The sequence below is a fragment of the Poecile atricapillus genome, chromosome 13, assembly GCF_030490865.1.
Source record: "Poecile atricapillus isolate bPoeAtr1 chromosome 13, bPoeAtr1.hap1, whole genome shotgun sequence".
Lineage (NCBI taxonomy): Eukaryota > Metazoa > Chordata > Aves > Passeriformes > Paridae > Poecile > Poecile atricapillus.
In genome coordinates, this window is record NC_081261.1 from 7,250,026 (window position 1) to 7,268,636 (window position 18,611).

Below are 18,611 nucleotides of genomic sequence, written 5' to 3' on the forward strand. Positions count from 1 at the left end.
GCATTTCTTTTTTTGTTTCCATTGGGCCAGGTGCAGCTGGCTTAACATACCCTTCACTGGTGTTGAAGGGTTGTGTTATAACCTGGGCAGCACAGGCTCTGAAAGCTAAAAATGTGGCTTCTGTGACTGTTGGGGAATTGGGGGGGAATCAATTTAAAGCTGCAATGGGGATCTGAGGGAGGGAATGTGGAAAACTATTCTGAAAGGGGCAGGAAATGCCAGTCTCAGACTTGCATTGCTCTGATCACGTCTTTTCTTAATCCAAAAGCTGGAGACCAGCTTTGTTTAACCACAGTACAAATGGGGGAGGGGGTCATGGGAGGCTGGGTCCTCCCTATTCCCCCAGAGCAGTGGTAAAGCTCTGGCTTGGGAACGGGGTGATGCAGAGCTCGTGCTGTCGTTGAACATCCGATAACTGACTTTGGGTACGGAGCTGTAAACTGACACTTTGCAGCGTTGGGCACGGTAGACGGTATTTACGAGGTGGCCCAGCAAGGACAGGCGTTGGGGCAAGGATGCTTCGAGTCGGCCTGAGGCAGCTGTGAACCTGCTGTCGGTTTCCCCCTCAGACCCCGGGAGCCAGGGCGCCATGAACAGCAGCTACTACAGCAGTGGGAACCGCGCATCCATGGGAGTGAACGGCATGGGCGGCATGTCCAACATGTCCAACATGAGTGGTGGCTGGGGAATGTAACCAATCGCTGACTTTTGGTCACATCTTTTTTAAAAAACAAAAAAACAAAAAACTAAGTTTAACAGTTTTGCAATACGAGCTTGTGATTTATGCTTTACTGTAAGTGAATTCAGGATTGTTTTAAAACCTTTCAGGTTCAGTATTTTTGAACATACAGAAATGAACATTCATCTAGGATGTAATAACCAAGTAAAGACTATAACTGTTAAACAATTTGGAGCGTTTCTCAAGTTAGTTTTGTTGTAGGAGTGTATTTAAGCAGTAAGCGTATTTAGGTTAAAGCTGTTTGAATTATGTTAAATGTTGCTCTTATACCATATTACATCCAACACTGTTTTGAATACATGTTGAAAGAGACATGCTTTTTTGTAAAGAACCAATATAGGAGCTGTGTCTGAAAATCAAAGTGAACATTTGGCATGTTAGTTCTAGTTTATTTCTTTTAATATCCTGTAAGGCATGTTAAAGCTTTTTTTTTTTTTAAGTTAATGGGGGAAACATGTTGAGACGCAATACGGCTACTTTAGGATTTTGGTCTTGGTGTTCGTATAAAATTCTGAGGCCTTGATTTAATCTTTCATTGTATTGTGATTTCCTTTTTAGGTGTATTGCGCTAAGTGAAACTTGTTAAATAAATCTTCCTTTTAAAAACTGGAACTCACTCCTTCTTGACCTCTAGCTTCTTGTAACCACACTCCTCACCCACGTTCTCTGTGAGTGTTGTGCTCCTGCCCAGCAGCTGCTGAGCACTGACCCCTCCCAGAGCCCTGACCCAGCGAGTGTTAACAGTGACATGGGGGGCACCACCCCTGCTGCTGGGGGTGTCCACGGGGCCTTGGTTCAAAGCCCTGCATGGCTGTGCCATGTGCAGGGGCTCTGGGTGCTAGAACTGGGGCGGTGAGAGGTGATCTGTACTTTCCTGTAGGCATCAGTGGACTCAGCAGCTTACTGCAACTGTTTCAATAAATACAACTTGACAAATATCCTGCTTAAAGATGTGGTTTTGTAAGCAACATAGTTACAGCTTTTTGAGCACTGCACCTCCCCTGAAATGACACAGAATTTGCTTCTGTGCAGTGGCCATAGTATTTGCCCTTCCTAGTAAACTGTTCTGAAGTGTTAAGAACCAATAGCCCCTATCTACAGTGAGGAAAGCGCCCTGTTCTGTAGCAGAGGAGCTGTAAGGGTGGAATTCTGAGCACTGGGTACTGCCGCCATGGCTGGCTGTCATGAAAACAACCTGCTGCCAGCCCAGCTCAGTGGCCTGGTGGCCCTGCTGTGCCTCTGTTAGAGCTGGGTCAGAGTGGGGATCACCCCAGGTTTGCACTGTTTCACACGGAGCCTCTGGAAGAAGCTCACTTGGTCAAAGAGCTTCTCTGGAACCTGGGACACTCACGGGTACTGTGGGGGCTGCTGGGGCCAGGGCTGCCTTCACCATGCTGCTGCTGAGGCGACAGCCCTGTGCTCTGGCACAGGAACACAAAACTGCTTTGGGATCCCTGGTGCAGCAGAGCCCAGGCCTGGCAGAACAGGGACCTGCTGCCCCTGGGTCTGGGCAGCAGCTGCTCCCCTCTGTCCCAGGGGTGGACACAGTGAACTGGAGTCACTGCCACTTCTTTTCTGCAAAAGGGCAAAAGCAGTTCCAGCTGCAGGGCAGTGGCTTCACCTGGTACCTTCCAGGAATGCCACAGCGTTGGTCAGGTATCCCAGACACGTTCTGGTACCTTCAGCTTAAACCTTGGATGTGCCTGTCTGGACAAGAACATTCTCTTCTAGGATCTGTGAATGATGGGTGTTAAAAATTAGAACTTGCTTTCAGTTTTTGCAAAAGACTTTATTGTGTAACTACTGCACTGTGGTCACAGCGACTTCCAGAACAAGTATAATGTGCAGCTTTTGACTCCGCAGTGAACTGAAGGCACATTCATTGACACTCTACTTATAAAGCTTTCTATAGACAATTCATAAATTGACCTTTTCCTCTCTGGCTGACTAGAGCAAATACAAAACTGTACATGAGACAGGGGAGCACACAGGAGCGCCTACAGTGAAGGTAAAGAAATTAAGTTCATGTACAGAGAGACAATGATATCTACAGGGATCAAATAAATGTAGAAATACCATATACAAATTTTAATACAAATACCTATAAAAATCAGAAAAATGAATCTTAGTTTCAAATAGAACTCTTGGGGAAATTACAGTTGATATAAGCTTCTTAATTATTTCAGTTGGAGAAGCATTAGCTTGCACAATCCCTACAAATTAATTTACACTGCTCTTACAGTGGAAATTATGAGACCAGCCAGTCCAGTCTGCTGCACAGAAGACACCTGCAATTCAGAATTAAAAAAATAATGGCTACTTTCCAATGTTAAAGTGGCTCAGTCAAGGGCAGGAGAGCCTTAGGAGGAGTTAGAGGAGCACTGCTGGAGCAGTAATGTGTGACAATTATCACAGACACGGACGGGTTTTGGGTACGATGGCAGCGCGAGTTCATTACTGGAACAACTGTTGCAGAAGATGTCCCCGCAGTTTCTGCAGTGGTGCTACAAAAACAGAGTCAGAATGAGCACAGCTGCCTAAAAACGGCATCCGGAAGAAAGAAGTCAAGCCTTGGGAGCTGTGTCCGAGTCCACTTCCAATACGCCCAGCCCTCCCAGCAGCACTTCCTTCTGCGCAGGGCCGAGTACAGGGCGCGATCCCAGCGCAGCCGCCCTCCCTCCGCACCCGCCGCGGCTCGGGGACAGCCAGGAGCAGGAGCGGGGCCGGAGCGGGCGGGCCCGGCCGCGGAGGGAGGGCGGCGTCCCGGGGACAGCCTGCGCTGGGATGGGCTGCGCTGGCCCGCCCGGCCCGGCTCCCCCGCACCGCGGGCCGGGCACCGAGCAGCGCCTGCTCTGCCGGGAAATGAGCCTGAACACAGCCACAGCAGCTCTCCACCGAGAGCACCGAAGCAGGGGGCTGTATTACTTTTTGGGTGGCAAATGCCAAATGCCAAATTATTTCCTATGTATTTATCATGCCAACAAGATTCAGAATTGAACAGTTTCAGTCTTCCCTAGCAAGGGTATGCAACAGCACCCGTTTTGTTTTCCATGGATTATTTAAAAATAATCTGCTGAACAGCATTACCTTCCTTCTTGAGATGGAGAATTCCTTTTTACATTGCTTGCAGTGGGTTGCTTCATCATCCTTCAGCCATGTATGACCCTGGAAAATTGTATTGAAGACCACACTGGAGATATAAATAAACTTATAGGCATTCTACCAATGTTGCTGGTATTTTTCAAAAGCCACCTTTTAACCAGGGTGAAATCTGAATATGTTAAATCAAATTCTTATGCTTAGTCAAAATATCCATGAGAGAGTACCTTTAGTGCTTTATTTACTTCTTTAATGTCTTCCATCTTCAGCTTCGATCTGGAAAAAAAAATATGCCCTGCATGACTTTTTATTTAGTTGTGTTTGGTTTTCCCTGCCATTCCACTGTCAAGCCACTGAACCCCAACCCCCAAGGAGCTCCCTGTAACCCCTCTGAACCACTCACTGGGAAACTCTGTCAACTCAGAGTTTGCCCCTTTTTCAGTATAAACAGAAAAACGTAGGAAAAGCAGTTTCAGTGTAAGAACTAAACATTTCCTTTAATGTTTCCTCTCAGCCAGCTCACTCTGACAAGATCCTCCCTCACTTTTAATTCATGGCTCTTTAGTTTCTCATACATACAGTTGCCTCTGAAAATTCTCACATCAATTGACTTTTTTAAGTGAATGAGGTTTAAAATTCTTGGTATTAGTCTGATACTCCAGCTTATGCCATTTACAGGAGTTCTGTTCCGTAGAACTTACTGACTGAGATGAAGACCCATTTCCTGAAGAGCCTGCTCCTGCTCCTCACGGACCTTCTTCAGCTGCTGCTTCTCATCTTGCAGTTTTCTCAGTTCCTATAAAATCAAGCACAAAATCAAGTTTTTTGTGCACTGTTTGACCTATAACCTCAACCAGTCTACTCAAGCAATTCACAAGAATCAGCTCCTTTGCAAATCCCCCTATTTCTAAGGTTTGATTTTTAAAATTACATGGGTGAACTACCCACAGGTTCTGCACGAACAATGGAATCATTTAACCATATTTACCAAGAAAAGGAACATTTTCAGGCTTTGAATATCCTTCAACATAGCTAGAACATGGCAGTCCTGTGCCAACACAGGAGCACACAGACAGATACAGGTGCACAATTGTGTCCTCAGAAACTGCTCCATACATGGCAGCAAATCCTCTTCAGGTTAACAAGAATGTTCATGCTTAAAACATAAATCACATTCAGTTGTTCTGAATGCTTGAAACTGTGCATACCTTTTTCAGTCCTTCCATCTGTTGCAATTCTGTTTTAAGCAGAGTGGTTGCATCCTTCTCTTGGTGCAGTTCTTTTTGCAAAGTTTGTCTCTGTTCCTTTTCAGATTTTAATTCCTTTTCCAGAGTTGAGCTATTTAAAAATAATTCATTCTAAAAAAACCCTATAGCAGAAGAATATCCTATAGCACTTAAGGATAGCAACAGTGTGAGAAGTAGAAGTCTTGTCCAAAAGAGGGCAAAACTAGAATGGTATTCTGGGAAAGGAAAGAACAAGCAGCAGACGTCAAAAATGTTAACACTGTTTAACATATGTTAACATTTTCAGGTCACAGAAAACAAACAGCAATGAAGGGCCAGAAGAAAAACAACCAACCAACCAAAAGACCCCCCAAGAAACCAATCCCCATGAATAAATATTTCACTACCTGTGTTTAAACTGTCATGTTTAAAAGGCACACTCTACCCTGAAGTCTGAACAGTGAAAGAAGCTTTTAATATGGGTATTAGAAATCTTTAGAGGATTAACATTCCCTAAGAACACACCCACAAGTCCCTTCAAAAATCCCAATCCCTTTGGATGACAGTCAGTTCCATGCTCAGCCTACAAGTATGACCATACGTATCTCCTGGTCTATTAAAAAAAAATTTAAAGTTCCATTGCTGGTTGGAATGGGAAGATTTTTGCTGCCACTTTGTGCTCTAAATTAGACATTCTGAAAAAAACACGTCAAAAGCCTCATGCTAACTGTGCACTGTACAGAATGCTGTGCTTCCCTGGGTCCTGCATATGTCTGGCAATGCTAACAGAATTTCAAACTCACCCCCTCCTTAGACCTGAGCATAAAAGGAGTAGAAAACACTTCATAAAGAAATGGAAAAGGGAAGAAAAACACCTGCTCAGATTAAATACCATTTGCTGTCCAGCTGGGCCATCTGCTGCCGACACGAGTCGAGCCTCCCAGCCAGCTCCTGCTTCATCTTATTGCACCGCTCCTCTGCCGCCTGCCTGGCCTTCTCTGCCTGCTGCAGCCTACACGGGAAAGAACACAGACATTTGTTTTCAATTCACTCCTTCCCCGCACCCTCTCGCCCTCTTCTTTTAGAGTTACCACAGGGATCTTTATAAAATCTTGAACTGAACTGAAAATACTAGTGGAGGAAAAAAAAAAGACTTTCAAAAGCAGTTGTTTCTGGAAAAAAAACAAAAGCAAAGCCACACTGGTTCTTAAAGTGAAGTTAACATGTTTTCCAACAGCCTGCTTATGGAAAGAGCTTCCAGTGGGTCAGTTATGGATATGTTTGCCTGGGAAAACAGCAAGCACAGAGGGATGAAGAGGAGAAAGTAAAAAAGCTCATGCTGGCACACAGGCCCAAATGTCTATGGGGCATACAGAAGGTCATCCTGTAAAGGGTTATACTGGCTACCGACTTCAATGTTGACTTTCTAATCTTGCAATTATTACCTCTCTTCCATTTGTTTCATAGAGGACATCATCTCATTTGTTTTTCCTTCAAAAGAGGATATTGCTTCTGTTTTCTGTTGTAATGAACACTCTGCATTCTGTAGGAAATAGTGAACAGTGTTTAAAGTCTACCACCAGCTAAAGAATGTTCAGCTTGCTACAGGCCATGCCTGGGTCTGACTGGAATGTGCAAACAAAATGCTGATCAATAATGCCAGAGCAGATATTGCTCCAAACATTTTGTTACAACCTCAGAAAAAACCCAAACCACCTTAACTAAGTTTTGACCTGAGATCAGTTGCAAGACAAAAATGTTCTTATCAGAAAAAAGCCTGAAGAAACAAAATCAGGTTAAATTGACGGGGCAAGAATACCAGTGATGATTTGAATGAAACAACTGTACTCAGTGGGCATGGAACCAGGAAGCAAAAAAATCCCGAAATAAATACTGCTTTCAAAAGCAAAGGCACACCACAACACTGGGTTTTCACTGACTTGCAAGTGTCTGGGAAGGAGGCAAAGACCTGGGTAAAGCCTGAAGAGTCATCAAGAAATAGGCCATAAAAACTGAGAGAAATCCCCTCTGGATTTCTGGAACCAGGTGTGGGAGAGAAAGGCTTGCTGAACTCTTACTTCATGCGTGGAGAGGCTAGTTATACTTTTGTTTCATTAATGGAAACAAGCTCTGTATATTTTGTGTGAGCACTGCTACACCATGGCTTCCTTGTAGAAATGCCTATCATACAGTTTTGTTCAACTGAAAAAAATTATGTAAAACTACAACCCACCCAAATGAGAAACCCCACAAGACCATCCCCAGACCCTGCACATACCTGGGATTTGTGAAACATCTGCAAGTTAATGGCCTTCACTTCTTCTAACTGTTGGCGAAGGGCAACTAAAGTGTCTTGTTTTTCATGAGTATCTTTTTCCAGAAGTTTCATGGCAATTTCCATTTCTGTTTTCATTCCAATTTGTAGCTCCAACTCTTTCTCTAGTTCCTTACAAAGAGATTTCCTAGTTACTGCTACGCAGCCATAGGTCAGGGATAAAATCCAGATAACCCCATTCACAAACTGTGTCTCTGCTATAATAATGCCAGTAGTTTCTTAAAAAGGCCTTTTATTTCCAACATGCCAAAAGCCCCAACTCCCAACACCTTACAGACACTGTTAATGGCTAATGCCCAGCATCTTGCTTGCAATTGCTCTATGAATTCTGAACTGCAAAAGGTGCACAACTGTCATCTTGTATTTGTAATGTTACAGCAGGCTGAATCCTTCACTTCACTTTCTATAGTTAAGTTTCCTTACCAGCCTGATTTTTTTTTCTTCTTTCAACTGCTTCCAAACGTCACTGTACATTTCATCGAGACCCTGGCGTGACTGCTTGTAAGTATCCAATTCTACTTTTGTATCCTCTTTTGTTACCTACAAGAAACATCAGCCATGTAAGATCACAAAGTATTTAAAGTATCTCTTCAATTCTTGTGTGTAACACAGTATTTCAATGTGCTATTTCAAGTAAAATCCTACTGTTTTTCAATCAATGACCTGGCAAACATTAATAACATTAATGACAAAAATACTTAAATCCTTTACACCTTTTACTTTAATACTTCTAATACTTTGAATTTGTTCTTCCTTCTGCAAGTGTATTTTTGGGTGTGTAGTAAAGAAAAGTAAAATCTAATGCCTGAGCATACAACACTCAAACCCAGTGATCTGCTTAGCAATGTGCTCAACTGTGCTGAGCATTCCAGTGCACAGTGGGCTTGGGAGAACTCACTACAGCTGATCAAGAGAGATTACTTATTTTAAGGATCCTCATCATCTCCCACCTCTACACTTTTTTCACTCCGTTCACGAATTAATTCATTCTGTTGTTTTAGCTGCTGCTGCTCTTCCTGAAGGGATCCAATTCGGTCAGTAGCTGCTGCAAGCTGTATGAAGAGAAAATATCTATATTTAATCACTGTGGAATCATGCAGCATCTGGAGCAATTTGAAGTCAGTAGCTCAGTCTCTGCAGCAGCTGTGCTGCTCACTTCCCCTTTTGCTCTCCCCAGGAGCTGCCTGACCCTTCTGCAGCCATATCCACCGTCAGCCGAAATTAACGTACCCACCAACATCTGTTCACCAAGTTCTGCTTCACACCCTCTTCAATTCTTTGAAAATATTAACTGAGCAAAGAAATGCACCATAGTGTAAAAGACTAAAATCCACCCTGGATCTGTGGTATGAACTAGAAGTCCCACCAACCTATGCCAGTCCCTTCAGTCCCCACAGCTCACTAGTATCTACTCAAATATTTTAGGTATAAGGTATAGTCTTAGTGAGTTTTGTCTCTGATGGAAAAGAGCTGTGAGAAATACTTAACAGACCAGATACAAACCTCTTCCTGGAGTTTTGAATTGGTCTTTTCTAAACAGTCTATTTTGTTCTGGAGATCTGCAACCGTGCAACTGCAGCAAGGAAGAGAGATGCATAAAAATATAAAATGAAGTGTTAATGTTCAGCTTTTACTCCTATCCTTAACATTATTTTTACCATCTTGCATTTGTTAACAATGAAGTACTTTGATGAGCTGGGGTAAAATTCTGAGGAAGAACAACTGCCCCTCTCAAGCACTGAGAGCACCATGTCCTTCTGGTGGCAGCCCTGTTCTGGCTTAGCTTTTGCAGTCATAACACCTCTCCTGCTCAAGAGGGTAAGGGAGCCCTGCTCCTCCTACTGAGCAACCTATAGAGAAAGAGTAGAGACTCTTTGTCTAAGCAATGAATTTCCAGATGCACTTGTAATAGTTTCTCTTGAAAAACATAGCTCCAAAATGTTCTGTTAATCACTCTCAAAAAAGTAAACTATTACACACACTTGCTTTCTGCATTGCATGTACCTGCAGAAGAAGAGGACTACAAAATAAAACTAAGATTTTTGGGAAATAATCAGAAAAGGCATTTCAATATCAAACAAAAACCTACAAGACTGGCAGCAGAGACACTCAAAGCCATGCTGGAAAAGCTAAACAGGACAAGTGTTTGAATATGAGAATAGATGAAAATGCCACCTTAGATGACGATTCAGTTCTTCCACATAATGCTTCTGGTCAAGGACAGCTGTAATCCCTCCATCTCTAGTTGTAAAAGTGAGAATTTATTAATTGAGAAGAAACTCCTTCATTCTAAAGTGTAATTCTGTACTACGGCTTTCAGCATAGACCTGCAAACAGAGCTAAAACCTTTTATCCTTTCCTTATAAAAGTAATTGTGTCAGAGCTGGATCAGAAGCACCAGGGAGGAGAAGCAGCTGCTTCTCAGCAGCTCCATAGTGACGTGCTCTGAAGTGACAGAAGCACATAAAATATGAAGATCCCTTCATTTGCTACAGGTCTTAGAAGACCTTAGAAGACCTGATCTGTGCTGCTAACTGCAGTCTCAAATCTAATATTTCACATAAAATTACATTTGTTCCTCCATAACTGATATCTCCCACAAAGACAGCTACTTAGTTGAGAAGGTTTCTGAGACTGTGCTTAGAAACAAAAACAGGGAGCTGGCAAAGGGTGACTTCAAGAATCACATCTTCTAAAACCAAATAAAACCACAATCTAATATTTTGTGTACTTTTAATTTGGTCCCAGCTCAAAACTCAAACTCTCCAAATATTTGTTAAAACTACCACAAATTCAGTCTCTGAAAGACACTACTTTTGTTTAGGTAACAAAATCTGGTTTGGGTTCTCTTTTTTGGATGAGTAATAGTTTGAAATCTCCTGCACTCCCATCCTCCCACAGACTGTCTGACAGGATTGTTCTACAAAAACTGTAATGATTTAGAATTATTAATTCACCATACATACTGTTTGTCATCAGTGTCCTGTGTTTCCTTAAGGTACAAGGAAAAATCAATCACTCCAACCTGAAAAATATATTTAAGATATTAACACACCTTCACAGCGCAATTATGTGTAGAAGAAGGCATATACTGTATATTTGGAAAATGATAAAAATCTGAAGTTTAGATTTAGAGTGACAAATAATACCTATATTCTTTCTAGCTGATGCAAACATGCAAGCTAATATTTGTCATAAAAGCATCAAAGTAACCATATTATGTGTGACCAGTTTCCTTGCAGTTATTAATTTTGGCAATATTTTCATAAACTGTTACTTATGTACTTTCTTTTAATTCACTGAGGGAAATACAGGAAGCTTCAATACAGGCCATGCTGGAAAGAAATCTGGACCTATCTCAGTAAATTATTTATAGATGTACTTAATTCTACTAGAATCTTATGCCAACTGATCCTATTAAAGCTTTAATCTTCACCTGGGAGTCCAAGTCTTCTCCTTTCAAGCAGAGGTTTGCATCAATAACATTCAGTCCAACCAGCAGACCCACAATAACTGCTCCTTCCTCCTCCATCATCAGTGCATCAGGTTCATAAAATTCACTGGAACAAACAGTATAAGGCATCACTTCACATCAAACAATTATAGTGGCACTTCCATCACTGAAATCATATAAATAATGCAGCCTTAACAAAACTCAGCTGAGTTCTCACTCATTTATTGCATAAGGCAGAAGATTTGTAACTGTCTCAGAAAATACTCTGCAAGTTCCTTTGTACATTCACTGCAAAAACAATTAACCACTTGCTCCTCTGCAGGCTGCAAGAACACAATTAATGACTCTCCCTGGAGCCACAGGAGGTGTCAGTGATTCAGCAATATTCAGGAATACATGTCTGTGCCATTACCTTAACAGATGCTTATGGTCCAGGAGTACTTTGAGATAATCTGCCAGTTTCTTTTGCATGAGTGCTAGATAAAGCCAAGCCCTCCCTCTGCCCACAGCAGTCCTAAAATGAAAAGTTGAATGTTTTGGTAAATCCAAGGTATTTTATTAATTTGATTTGTGCAATTCAAAATTCTCAGTTTACAAAGTGAGGGGAAGGACATTATTTACTAAAAAACAACAACAAATCTCTGGGGAAATGAACTGTAGTCTCCAGAACACAAGAACATTTAAGTACTTTCCATTCTTCAGGGAAAGTAATATTGTAAAATCTTCTTAATTTGAAAAACCACACATATTGTGTCAACTACCACCATATCCCAACCATTAATACATCCTAGTATTAAAATCAAGTCTATTTCAATCATCCTGAATTACTCAAACCAAATACTATCAGCGCACACACAAAATGACATAAAATCATGAAAGTGGGGGAAAGAAGAGAGAAAAAAATACCTAGGAAGACTTTAGCTATTTTTAGCAAGTTTATAAAAGTATCCAAATGCTGTTTTCAATCTGACAACATTGTTTGAGTCAGAAACTCTGAATATTTTGAGATATCATCCTTATCTCTTGAAGTCAATACCTCCTACACGCCCTATTTTTTTACTTTGGGAACAAGAGCTTGTTAAGGAAGCCAAGAGACTATATGAAGGATTCCTTTTCCCAGTAGCATGAGCAAAATACATCATCCCCAACAATTAACTTACTTCAGCTCTGGCAGATTTTTAACACTAGTTGCTATATCTGATGCCTCAGGACAAAGTTTTTCCACTAGCTCCAAAGGACCAAAAAACGATTTGCTCTGTCCAATAAAAGTCTTCTTCACTAAAGGGAGCATACAGAGAGATTTGTGAGGAAAAACGATAGGCTTCCAACTCCAGAATTTTTGACAAATTTTACTTTGTTGCTTTGTCTTACCAGCTTATAACATGTCTGCGGAAAGGGGGCATTAAAAATACCGTGACAGTTTAGGAGGCACAAAATACAGGATGTGCAAGGGTACCCACATATCTGTAATATGGACTAGCATTGTATGCTTATGGAATTAATAATGTAATTCAAAAGTCAAGCTGAAGCCACAGCAGGACATGACAGAGACTCCCTGACCTGCCTCTCCTCAGCCTGGCAGCCAGTGCCCACCTTTGAGCCCGTGCTTGAGGCAGTGCTCCAGCACCACGAAGAACTGCTGCAGTGGTGGGAAGTCGGAGTCCAGGGTCCGGCCCAGGCTCAGGGCTGACTGGATGAGGATTTTGATGCTGAGCTTCATCATGTTCATGAGGTTGGCACGCTCCTCCATGGTGTGACACCGTGTACCTGGGGGCACATGGGTGGGGAAAGGAAAGCTGCTTTACAATCACAGAATCAATTAGGCTGGAAAAGACCTGAGATCATTGAGTCCAATGTATGATCAAACTAGGTCAGGGCACTGAGTACCAGATCCAGTTTTTCTTTAAACAGCTATGGGGACAGTGGCTCCACCACCTCCTTGGGCTGCCCACTCCAATGTATAATCACCCTTTCTGGGAAGAAATTCTTCCTAATATCCAACCTAAACCTTCCCTGGTGCAACTTAAGATATCCTGTGGTTTTATACTGGTTGCCTGGGAGAAGAGACCGACACCCACCTACCTACAGCCTCCTGTCAGGGACTTGCAGAGAAAAGGCCACCCCTGAACCTCCTTTTCTTCAGACTAAACACACCCAGCTCCCTCAGCCGCTCCTTATAGGATTTGCGCTCCAGAACCTTCCCCAGCTCTTCTATGGGCCCGCTGCAGTCCCTCAATGCCCTTCCTGAATTGAGGGGCCCCGAACTGATCACAGCACTCGAACTGTGGCCTCCACAGTGCCGAGTACCTGGGGAGAATCTGCACGGAGACGCTGCGCAACATTTAAAGACCCCTCGCCGCGATGCCCCTGCTGGGCCTCCATCCTGCGGCGGGGACGAGCTGGGTAAACCCCCCCTCAGCGCCGCGCCCGGCCCCCGGGAGGGAACACGGCCCCAGCCCAGGCCCGCGGGGTCCCTACCTGAGGGGGGGCCGGGCCGGGGGCCGCGGGCTGAGGGCCCCGGGCCCGCCGCGTTACCACGGCTACAGCGCGCGCGGCGGGGGCGGGGGCGGGCCGGCCGCCATCTTAGAGCAGTGTGAGGGGCGCGGGGCGGGCTCGGCCCGGTCGGGGCGTGTTGCAAAATGTGGAATATGTACAGATTTACGTAAGAAAGGATGCTTTTCGGTGTTTGTATAATTTCAAGCCTAAGCAACAATAAGGGTGCTTTAACCCGTGAAACATCAGCTAAGGAGCAAGCTGTCGGTAGAATTGCCATGTTAAGGTTTAGGGCTGGACATGCTTCAGTGACCCCAGGCCTAGGGGAGGTTAATAAAAAGATGTAGCATTGATAGGGGACTCAAAGGATGCAGAATTTATGCGCCGCGAGGACGGCCTGAAGCTGAATCATGAGAGGTTTAGGATGCAATCAGGAACAGGTTCTTCATCCAGAAGGTGACTGGGTGCTGGAATGGGCTCTTCATGGAAATGGTAACAACACCAAACCTGACAGAGCTGAAGGAGCACTTGTGCAACACTTTCAGACACACGGTGTGACTCTTGGGGATGGTTCTGTACAGGGCTAGGAGCTGGACTCAATGATCCTGGTGGATCCCTTCCAACCCAGCATATTCTATGATTTTATGATGTTTGGCAGAACCCCCAAGATAAGGAAGAAACTCATAAAACCAACACAGCAACTGTGCTCCATCAGCTCTGGCTGGGCAGAAGGTATTTCTGTCAGGGGCAGATTGTGACCACCGACCCAAGAAACACACTGACAGATAGAACAAATAGACTGAGCATGCAGACTAATGAGCATGAGAAGCGAGGGTATCTTTGACCATCAGAAGACAAAGTTGTAATTAATAAGAGAACTAGGGAATTTGTAGCCAATGAACATTAATGGCCATGAACATTAATGCCTAAATAGTGAAAAGTTTTGTTAGTCATGCTGGCTTTGTGGATTTGCCACCCAGCCCCTTTTCTGTGCAAAACCATAAATAAATCAAATTCCTCCACTCTGTGCATGGATTGGCCTCTTGCAGACCGAATGAAAGAACCTGTTTTGGAACAACAGGGGGAGTGGGACCAGGACTGGGACCAGCTCCTTTGCTCCTTAAGGCACCTACAGGCTCTGACAGGAGCTGCCAACCACAGCCCAGCGGGCACCAAAATCCCATTTTAAGCCACTGCTGTTTCAGTAGGAGTTTTGCTGTCACCTGTGGGTCACACACAGCCACACTCTGCAGAAACAGCAGCGGCAGAAGCCTCAGCCCTGTGTCAGTCACACTGAAGATGGTTAACAATGTTTCTAGGATCGTGCAAAAGTCTCTCTGGCATTTTCCTTTTTGTGCACACAATATTAATTTAGGGTTAAAAATGAGCAAAACTCCTCCTTGTGTCAGAAGAAGGAAAACAGAGTAATTCTAATCTAACTGACCTCAATAACCTCAACACACAAAACGCTGTCATCTCTGCAGGCTACTCTATAGTTCATAGTATATATACTAGATACACTATATACAATAGTATATATAGTATATAATCAATACATAGTATATTATATATATATATACAAATATATAGAAGGAGTACACTGTATATTGTCTACAACCAATGGAGGCCTCAAAACTGTATATAATGTGTTGATAATATGTGTTGACATGAGGCTGAGGATTAAAAGCACTGTAATATTTAGAATTTCGATCAGGTATTGTCAGATTATACCTTAGGAACAGAAAAAAACTGCTTAAACAGAAAATCAGTGAGTTTTTTTGGGTGTTTCAAAGCAATGCTAACCATTCTGATGGTTTTTTTTTAATTTTAATTTTTACTTACCAGGAATACTTTGCCTCTATACCTTGGTCAAGACACACATATTACCCACAAGACTTAAAAAAATAAAATACCGTGAATGAAATACTCTTTATGAACACAATTTTAAATGAAGAAGTGTCTTATTATCAGTTTGCATTAAGTTAAATAATTACTTGAACAATATTTTTCAGACTGCTGCAAGTTTACACAGTCAAGTACATCTTTTGCAAAACTGTGCAGGTTCATACATGCAAAATAAACAGGTATTAGACACACTACCTAAGCCAAGCATCAAAGATTAGGAATCAGGTTACCCCAGTGCAAAAGACCACAGATGTGATGCTGCAATCTTTAAGAATGCAGTCACATGGTTTTGTGTCTTATTCAACTCAAGAGATTTGTTTCAACATCGTTCTGAAGCCACATGCCTTGTTTACTGTAATTATTCAGCACACTTTGAAGTCAGAAAACGCTGAAGCACAAAGGAAAGCTCACAGTTCTCCATCCCTTGGTCTTTGGGACTGCAAGTCTTTCTTGATTCGTTTTCTCTAGTTTTGAAGCTTCTGACCTCTCTGCAAGGCAGGATACAATTTCCTCAGTGGCAGACACTGGTTTTAGGATAGGTTTTATGTGTTTAGAACATGCGATCAACAGATCTGAAGTAGTAGAAAGAGGTTATAAAATCTCTGGTAAAAGGTTTCAGCAGGCAACAAGCTCCAAGTTTTCCACTTGTGGAAAGGTCTTGCAGGCCCTAGCTTATTTCTTAAACATACCTGCTTTAAATTATATTTAAGTGCTTGGTCAAAGGTAAATAATATTGAACAGATAGAACAGGTGCCTTAGTACCTGTTCACATTTCATGTACAAGTTATTAACTGATTTTTCATAGAGAATTTTCCATAAAACTCATCAACGTGTTATCCAAATCCTTTGAACAATGTGGGAAGGTTGTGGTGTGTTCCTTTACAAGGAAGAAGCTGAAAGATTATGGTAAAAGTCCCATTAAATGTGGGAGCTTCATTTCAGGTAAGAGAATATTTTATTCACTGCCCATTGCCAAATGTTATTTCCAATTACATCTATCCACAGCATTATTCCAAAAGCAAAGAAAAAACCCTGGGATATTCTGCACTTTGTCAGGTTAGATCCCAGGTGTGCAAGATGAGCACTTGGGAAACAAGCCTGCAAGAAGTTTAGTGTGAGACTTTGAGATGCAGGAAAAGAAAATAATCTATTTCAGGACAATTAATCTTTAACTCTGACTATGCAACATTCAGGAATTTTCACAAAAAATGAAGAAATCCATCAGCAGTAATACTGCCCCATGCTGTCCCAACTCAACTCCATGGGACTTCCCTTTGAATACTCAGCACCATTAGAAACAAAAAGGTCAGCACCAAACAGAGCAAAGCTGAGCTCCAGTGCTCCAGAACAACTGTCACCAGTCTGAAACTCTGGAGTGCAAGGCTCCAGGCCCAATTTCTGCTGCATTTGAATGGGTCTGGGGTTTTTTTCCACATTATGAATGTTGCTGAGATTTATTTTCCATATGATTCAACTGAAGCCATTTTAATTCAGTTCTGAGAGACCTGTTCCACAAATCTGTAGGGCTGCTAGATCCACAAATGCCAATGTTGAACAAAGCAAGCTGCGGTTAAACTGAAGGCATTTTTAGTGTAGTTAAAAAGTAACTTATAACAAATCTGTATCTCAGTTTGCTTGTCTAGTCTCTGACATGAAAGGTACAGCGAATTCCTTCCCGGAACCAGCAGCACGCGAGGGAGGATATGGAATTTTGAGAGATCCCTCAGTGCAGCCAGGCTGCTGGAGCTTTAAGGATAAGGAGAAAAGGCAGCAAATAAAACAAAAGTGAATTTCTCCAAATATAAGAGTTTAGGTTTCTTCTGGTTACAATGCATTTCTTAAGGTCTACATCTGTGTCGCTTGTTTAATTTTACTTCAATACAAATCTGCAGCATCTTAAAAAAGGAAATTCAAAGTAACACCCATGCACCACTGACACGACCCAGCAGCACTTACGGGAGCGAACTCATTTGCGCACCATAAAAGCGAGTTTACTAAAGAAGCGGAGCCGTACTTGTCTTTGCCGGGCTGTCACTGCTGCCGGGCTTGGACACCAATCCCACCAGGGATGCGGACTTCAGGGCGCTGCCATAGCTCAGCGCCAAGTTTTCCGAGGCTTTCCTGGCCAGAGATAAGATCGGAGCAGACCATCGCGCTTCCTCCGGTTTCGCCTTCTCCTCGTTCCTCAGCTCAGCCGCGTCAGGGAGCTGTTTTTTATCAATAATCTCAAAGTCTTCCTCCTTTCCCGCGGCGGGCGCGGCGCGGCGCTCCCCGGCAGCCATCTTGGACGGGTCACATGACCGCGGGCCGGGGCGAGGGAGCCGCCCCCGGCCCGGGTGAGAACCGAGGGGGCTCCGGGAACCGGGACAGGAACCGGGACGGAACCGGGACGGAACCGGGAACGCGGGCAGGTCCCGGGACCAGGGCAGGTCCCGGGACCAGGGCAGATCCCGGAGGCAGAGTGAAGCACCTGCAACCAGAGGCAGGGCTGCAAGACAGGCCCGGCCAGGACTGAGCACTTCGAGTGGTGTTCAGAGTTAAAGGGCGTGGTAGATGAAGAAAGAGTTTACCTTTGAATAAGTTAGGAAAGGAACAAAAAGTAAAGGTTTTCACTGCTATCTGTGTCCCCGGACATAATTAAAAAAAAATAAAAAATAATGTGTTTTGACGTCTCCTATTTACACAGTTAAATTGTGGCAGCTTAACGAGATCTCTTATTACTCTGCCTGTGAATCAAGTGGAGGGTTGGAATGACAGCTGGACTGCTGTGAAAAGGGCTTGTCCTCGTCACTGACATGAAAACACAACTACCCAGTAAAACCACTTCTTTAATGTGTATGGACTGGGTTTAACAGGAAGATCTGTCATGAAGAGGAACTGAAATTACCCCAGTATGAAAATTTGATCTTGCTGTCTGCCTCAAATATTGATGTAGCCTACTGATGTATGGCTTGGTAACTGTTTTTCCATCCAGCAGCTGCATGTGCTTGAGATATGTCACTCGTTCAGTCACGAGGTAGTAGATGCTGAGTATGAGTGTTTTGTGCTACATAGAGGAAAATCGTTAGGGTGGTGTGTGTGTTTTGTTTTGTTTTTTGGTTTTGTTTTTAAGAAATAGGAGAAGGAGGATAGAACAGGAGAGTTGAAGGTCAGTTTCCTTAGTCTTGCAGCAATATAAATCTTCAGGTCTATATATATATTTTTCCCCCTAATATAAGATACTTTATGATCAATTCTTGCCTTCTTAGACACTGACAATTTAACAACTTGTGTTACACAAAGCACATGGAAGCTCTAATATTTTTGTTGAGAATTCAGAGATCAGCAGCATCTCATTCAGCCATGATTCAGATGAGCTAA

At 43.1% G+C, this 18,611-nt stretch overlaps 2 protein-coding genes across 23 annotated transcripts in view; one reads left to right on the top strand and one right to left on the bottom strand.

Annotated features, from left to right (window-relative positions):
- HNRNPH1 (heterogeneous nuclear ribonucleoprotein H1) overlaps window positions 1-1,355 on the top strand; it is a 15,556-nt gene extending 14,201 nt beyond the window's left edge. For 14 of the 19 annotated variants that reach the window (XM_058849011.1, XM_058849018.1, XM_058849028.1 and 11 more), the window contains one exon: window positions 570-1,355. In XM_058849011.1, coding sequence (XP_058704994.1) covers window positions 570-694 — 125 coding nt within the window. In that variant the 3' untranslated portion in view covers window positions 695-1,355. Of the gene's footprint in view, window positions 1-454 lie in introns of all 19 variants that reach the window. The other 5 variants (XM_058849015.1, XM_058849019.1, XM_058849024.1 and 2 more) reach the window with 3 other exon arrangements.
- Window positions 1,114-17,557, bottom strand: RUFY1 (RUN and FYVE domain containing 1). Of its 4 annotated transcripts, none has more exons than XM_058849007.1 (18): window positions 17,266-17,557; window positions 12,447-12,620; window positions 12,014-12,131; window positions 11,266-11,367; window positions 10,836-10,959; window positions 10,366-10,424; window positions 9,575-9,640; window positions 8,903-8,972; window positions 8,350-8,451; window positions 7,823-7,939; window positions 7,343-7,510; window positions 6,510-6,607; window positions 5,957-6,076; window positions 5,047-5,176; window positions 4,540-4,634; window positions 4,066-4,114; window positions 3,827-3,904; window positions 1,114-3,243 (listed from the first exon to the last, which is right to left on the bottom strand). In XM_058849007.1, the coding sequence occupies exons 1-18, from the start codon at window positions 17,531-17,533 to the stop codon at window positions 3,100-3,102; spliced, it is 2,082 nt and encodes a 693-aa protein (XP_058704990.1). In that variant the 5' UTR covers window positions 17,534-17,557; the 3' UTR covers window positions 1,114-3,099. The 4 variants fall into 4 exon arrangements, with proteins under 4 accessions (XP_058704990.1, XP_058704993.1, XP_058704992.1 ...); XM_058849010.1 differs by having other exon boundaries at window positions 17,208-17,319; XM_058849009.1 differs by lacking the exon at window positions 17,266-17,557 and adding an exon at window positions 13,332-13,427.
- Between the last annotated feature and the right edge of the window lie 1,054 nt (window positions 17,558-18,611).

Excerpts from the sequence above, each read along its gene's own strand:
- RUFY1 (XM_058849007.1), bottom strand. The coding sequence starts at position 17,533 with ATGGCTGCCGGGGAGCGCCGCGCCGCGCCCGCCGCGGGAAAGGAGGAA. Across the intron at positions 4,635-5,046 it reads AGATGGAAGGACTGAAAAAG|GAACTGAGAAAACTGCAAGA; the intron begins GTATGCACAGTT and ends TTGATTTTATAG. Across the intron at positions 3,244-3,826 it reads TCTCCATCTCAAGAAGGAAG|CACCACTGCAGAAACTGCGG; the intron begins GTAATGCTGTTC and ends CTGTTTTTGTAG.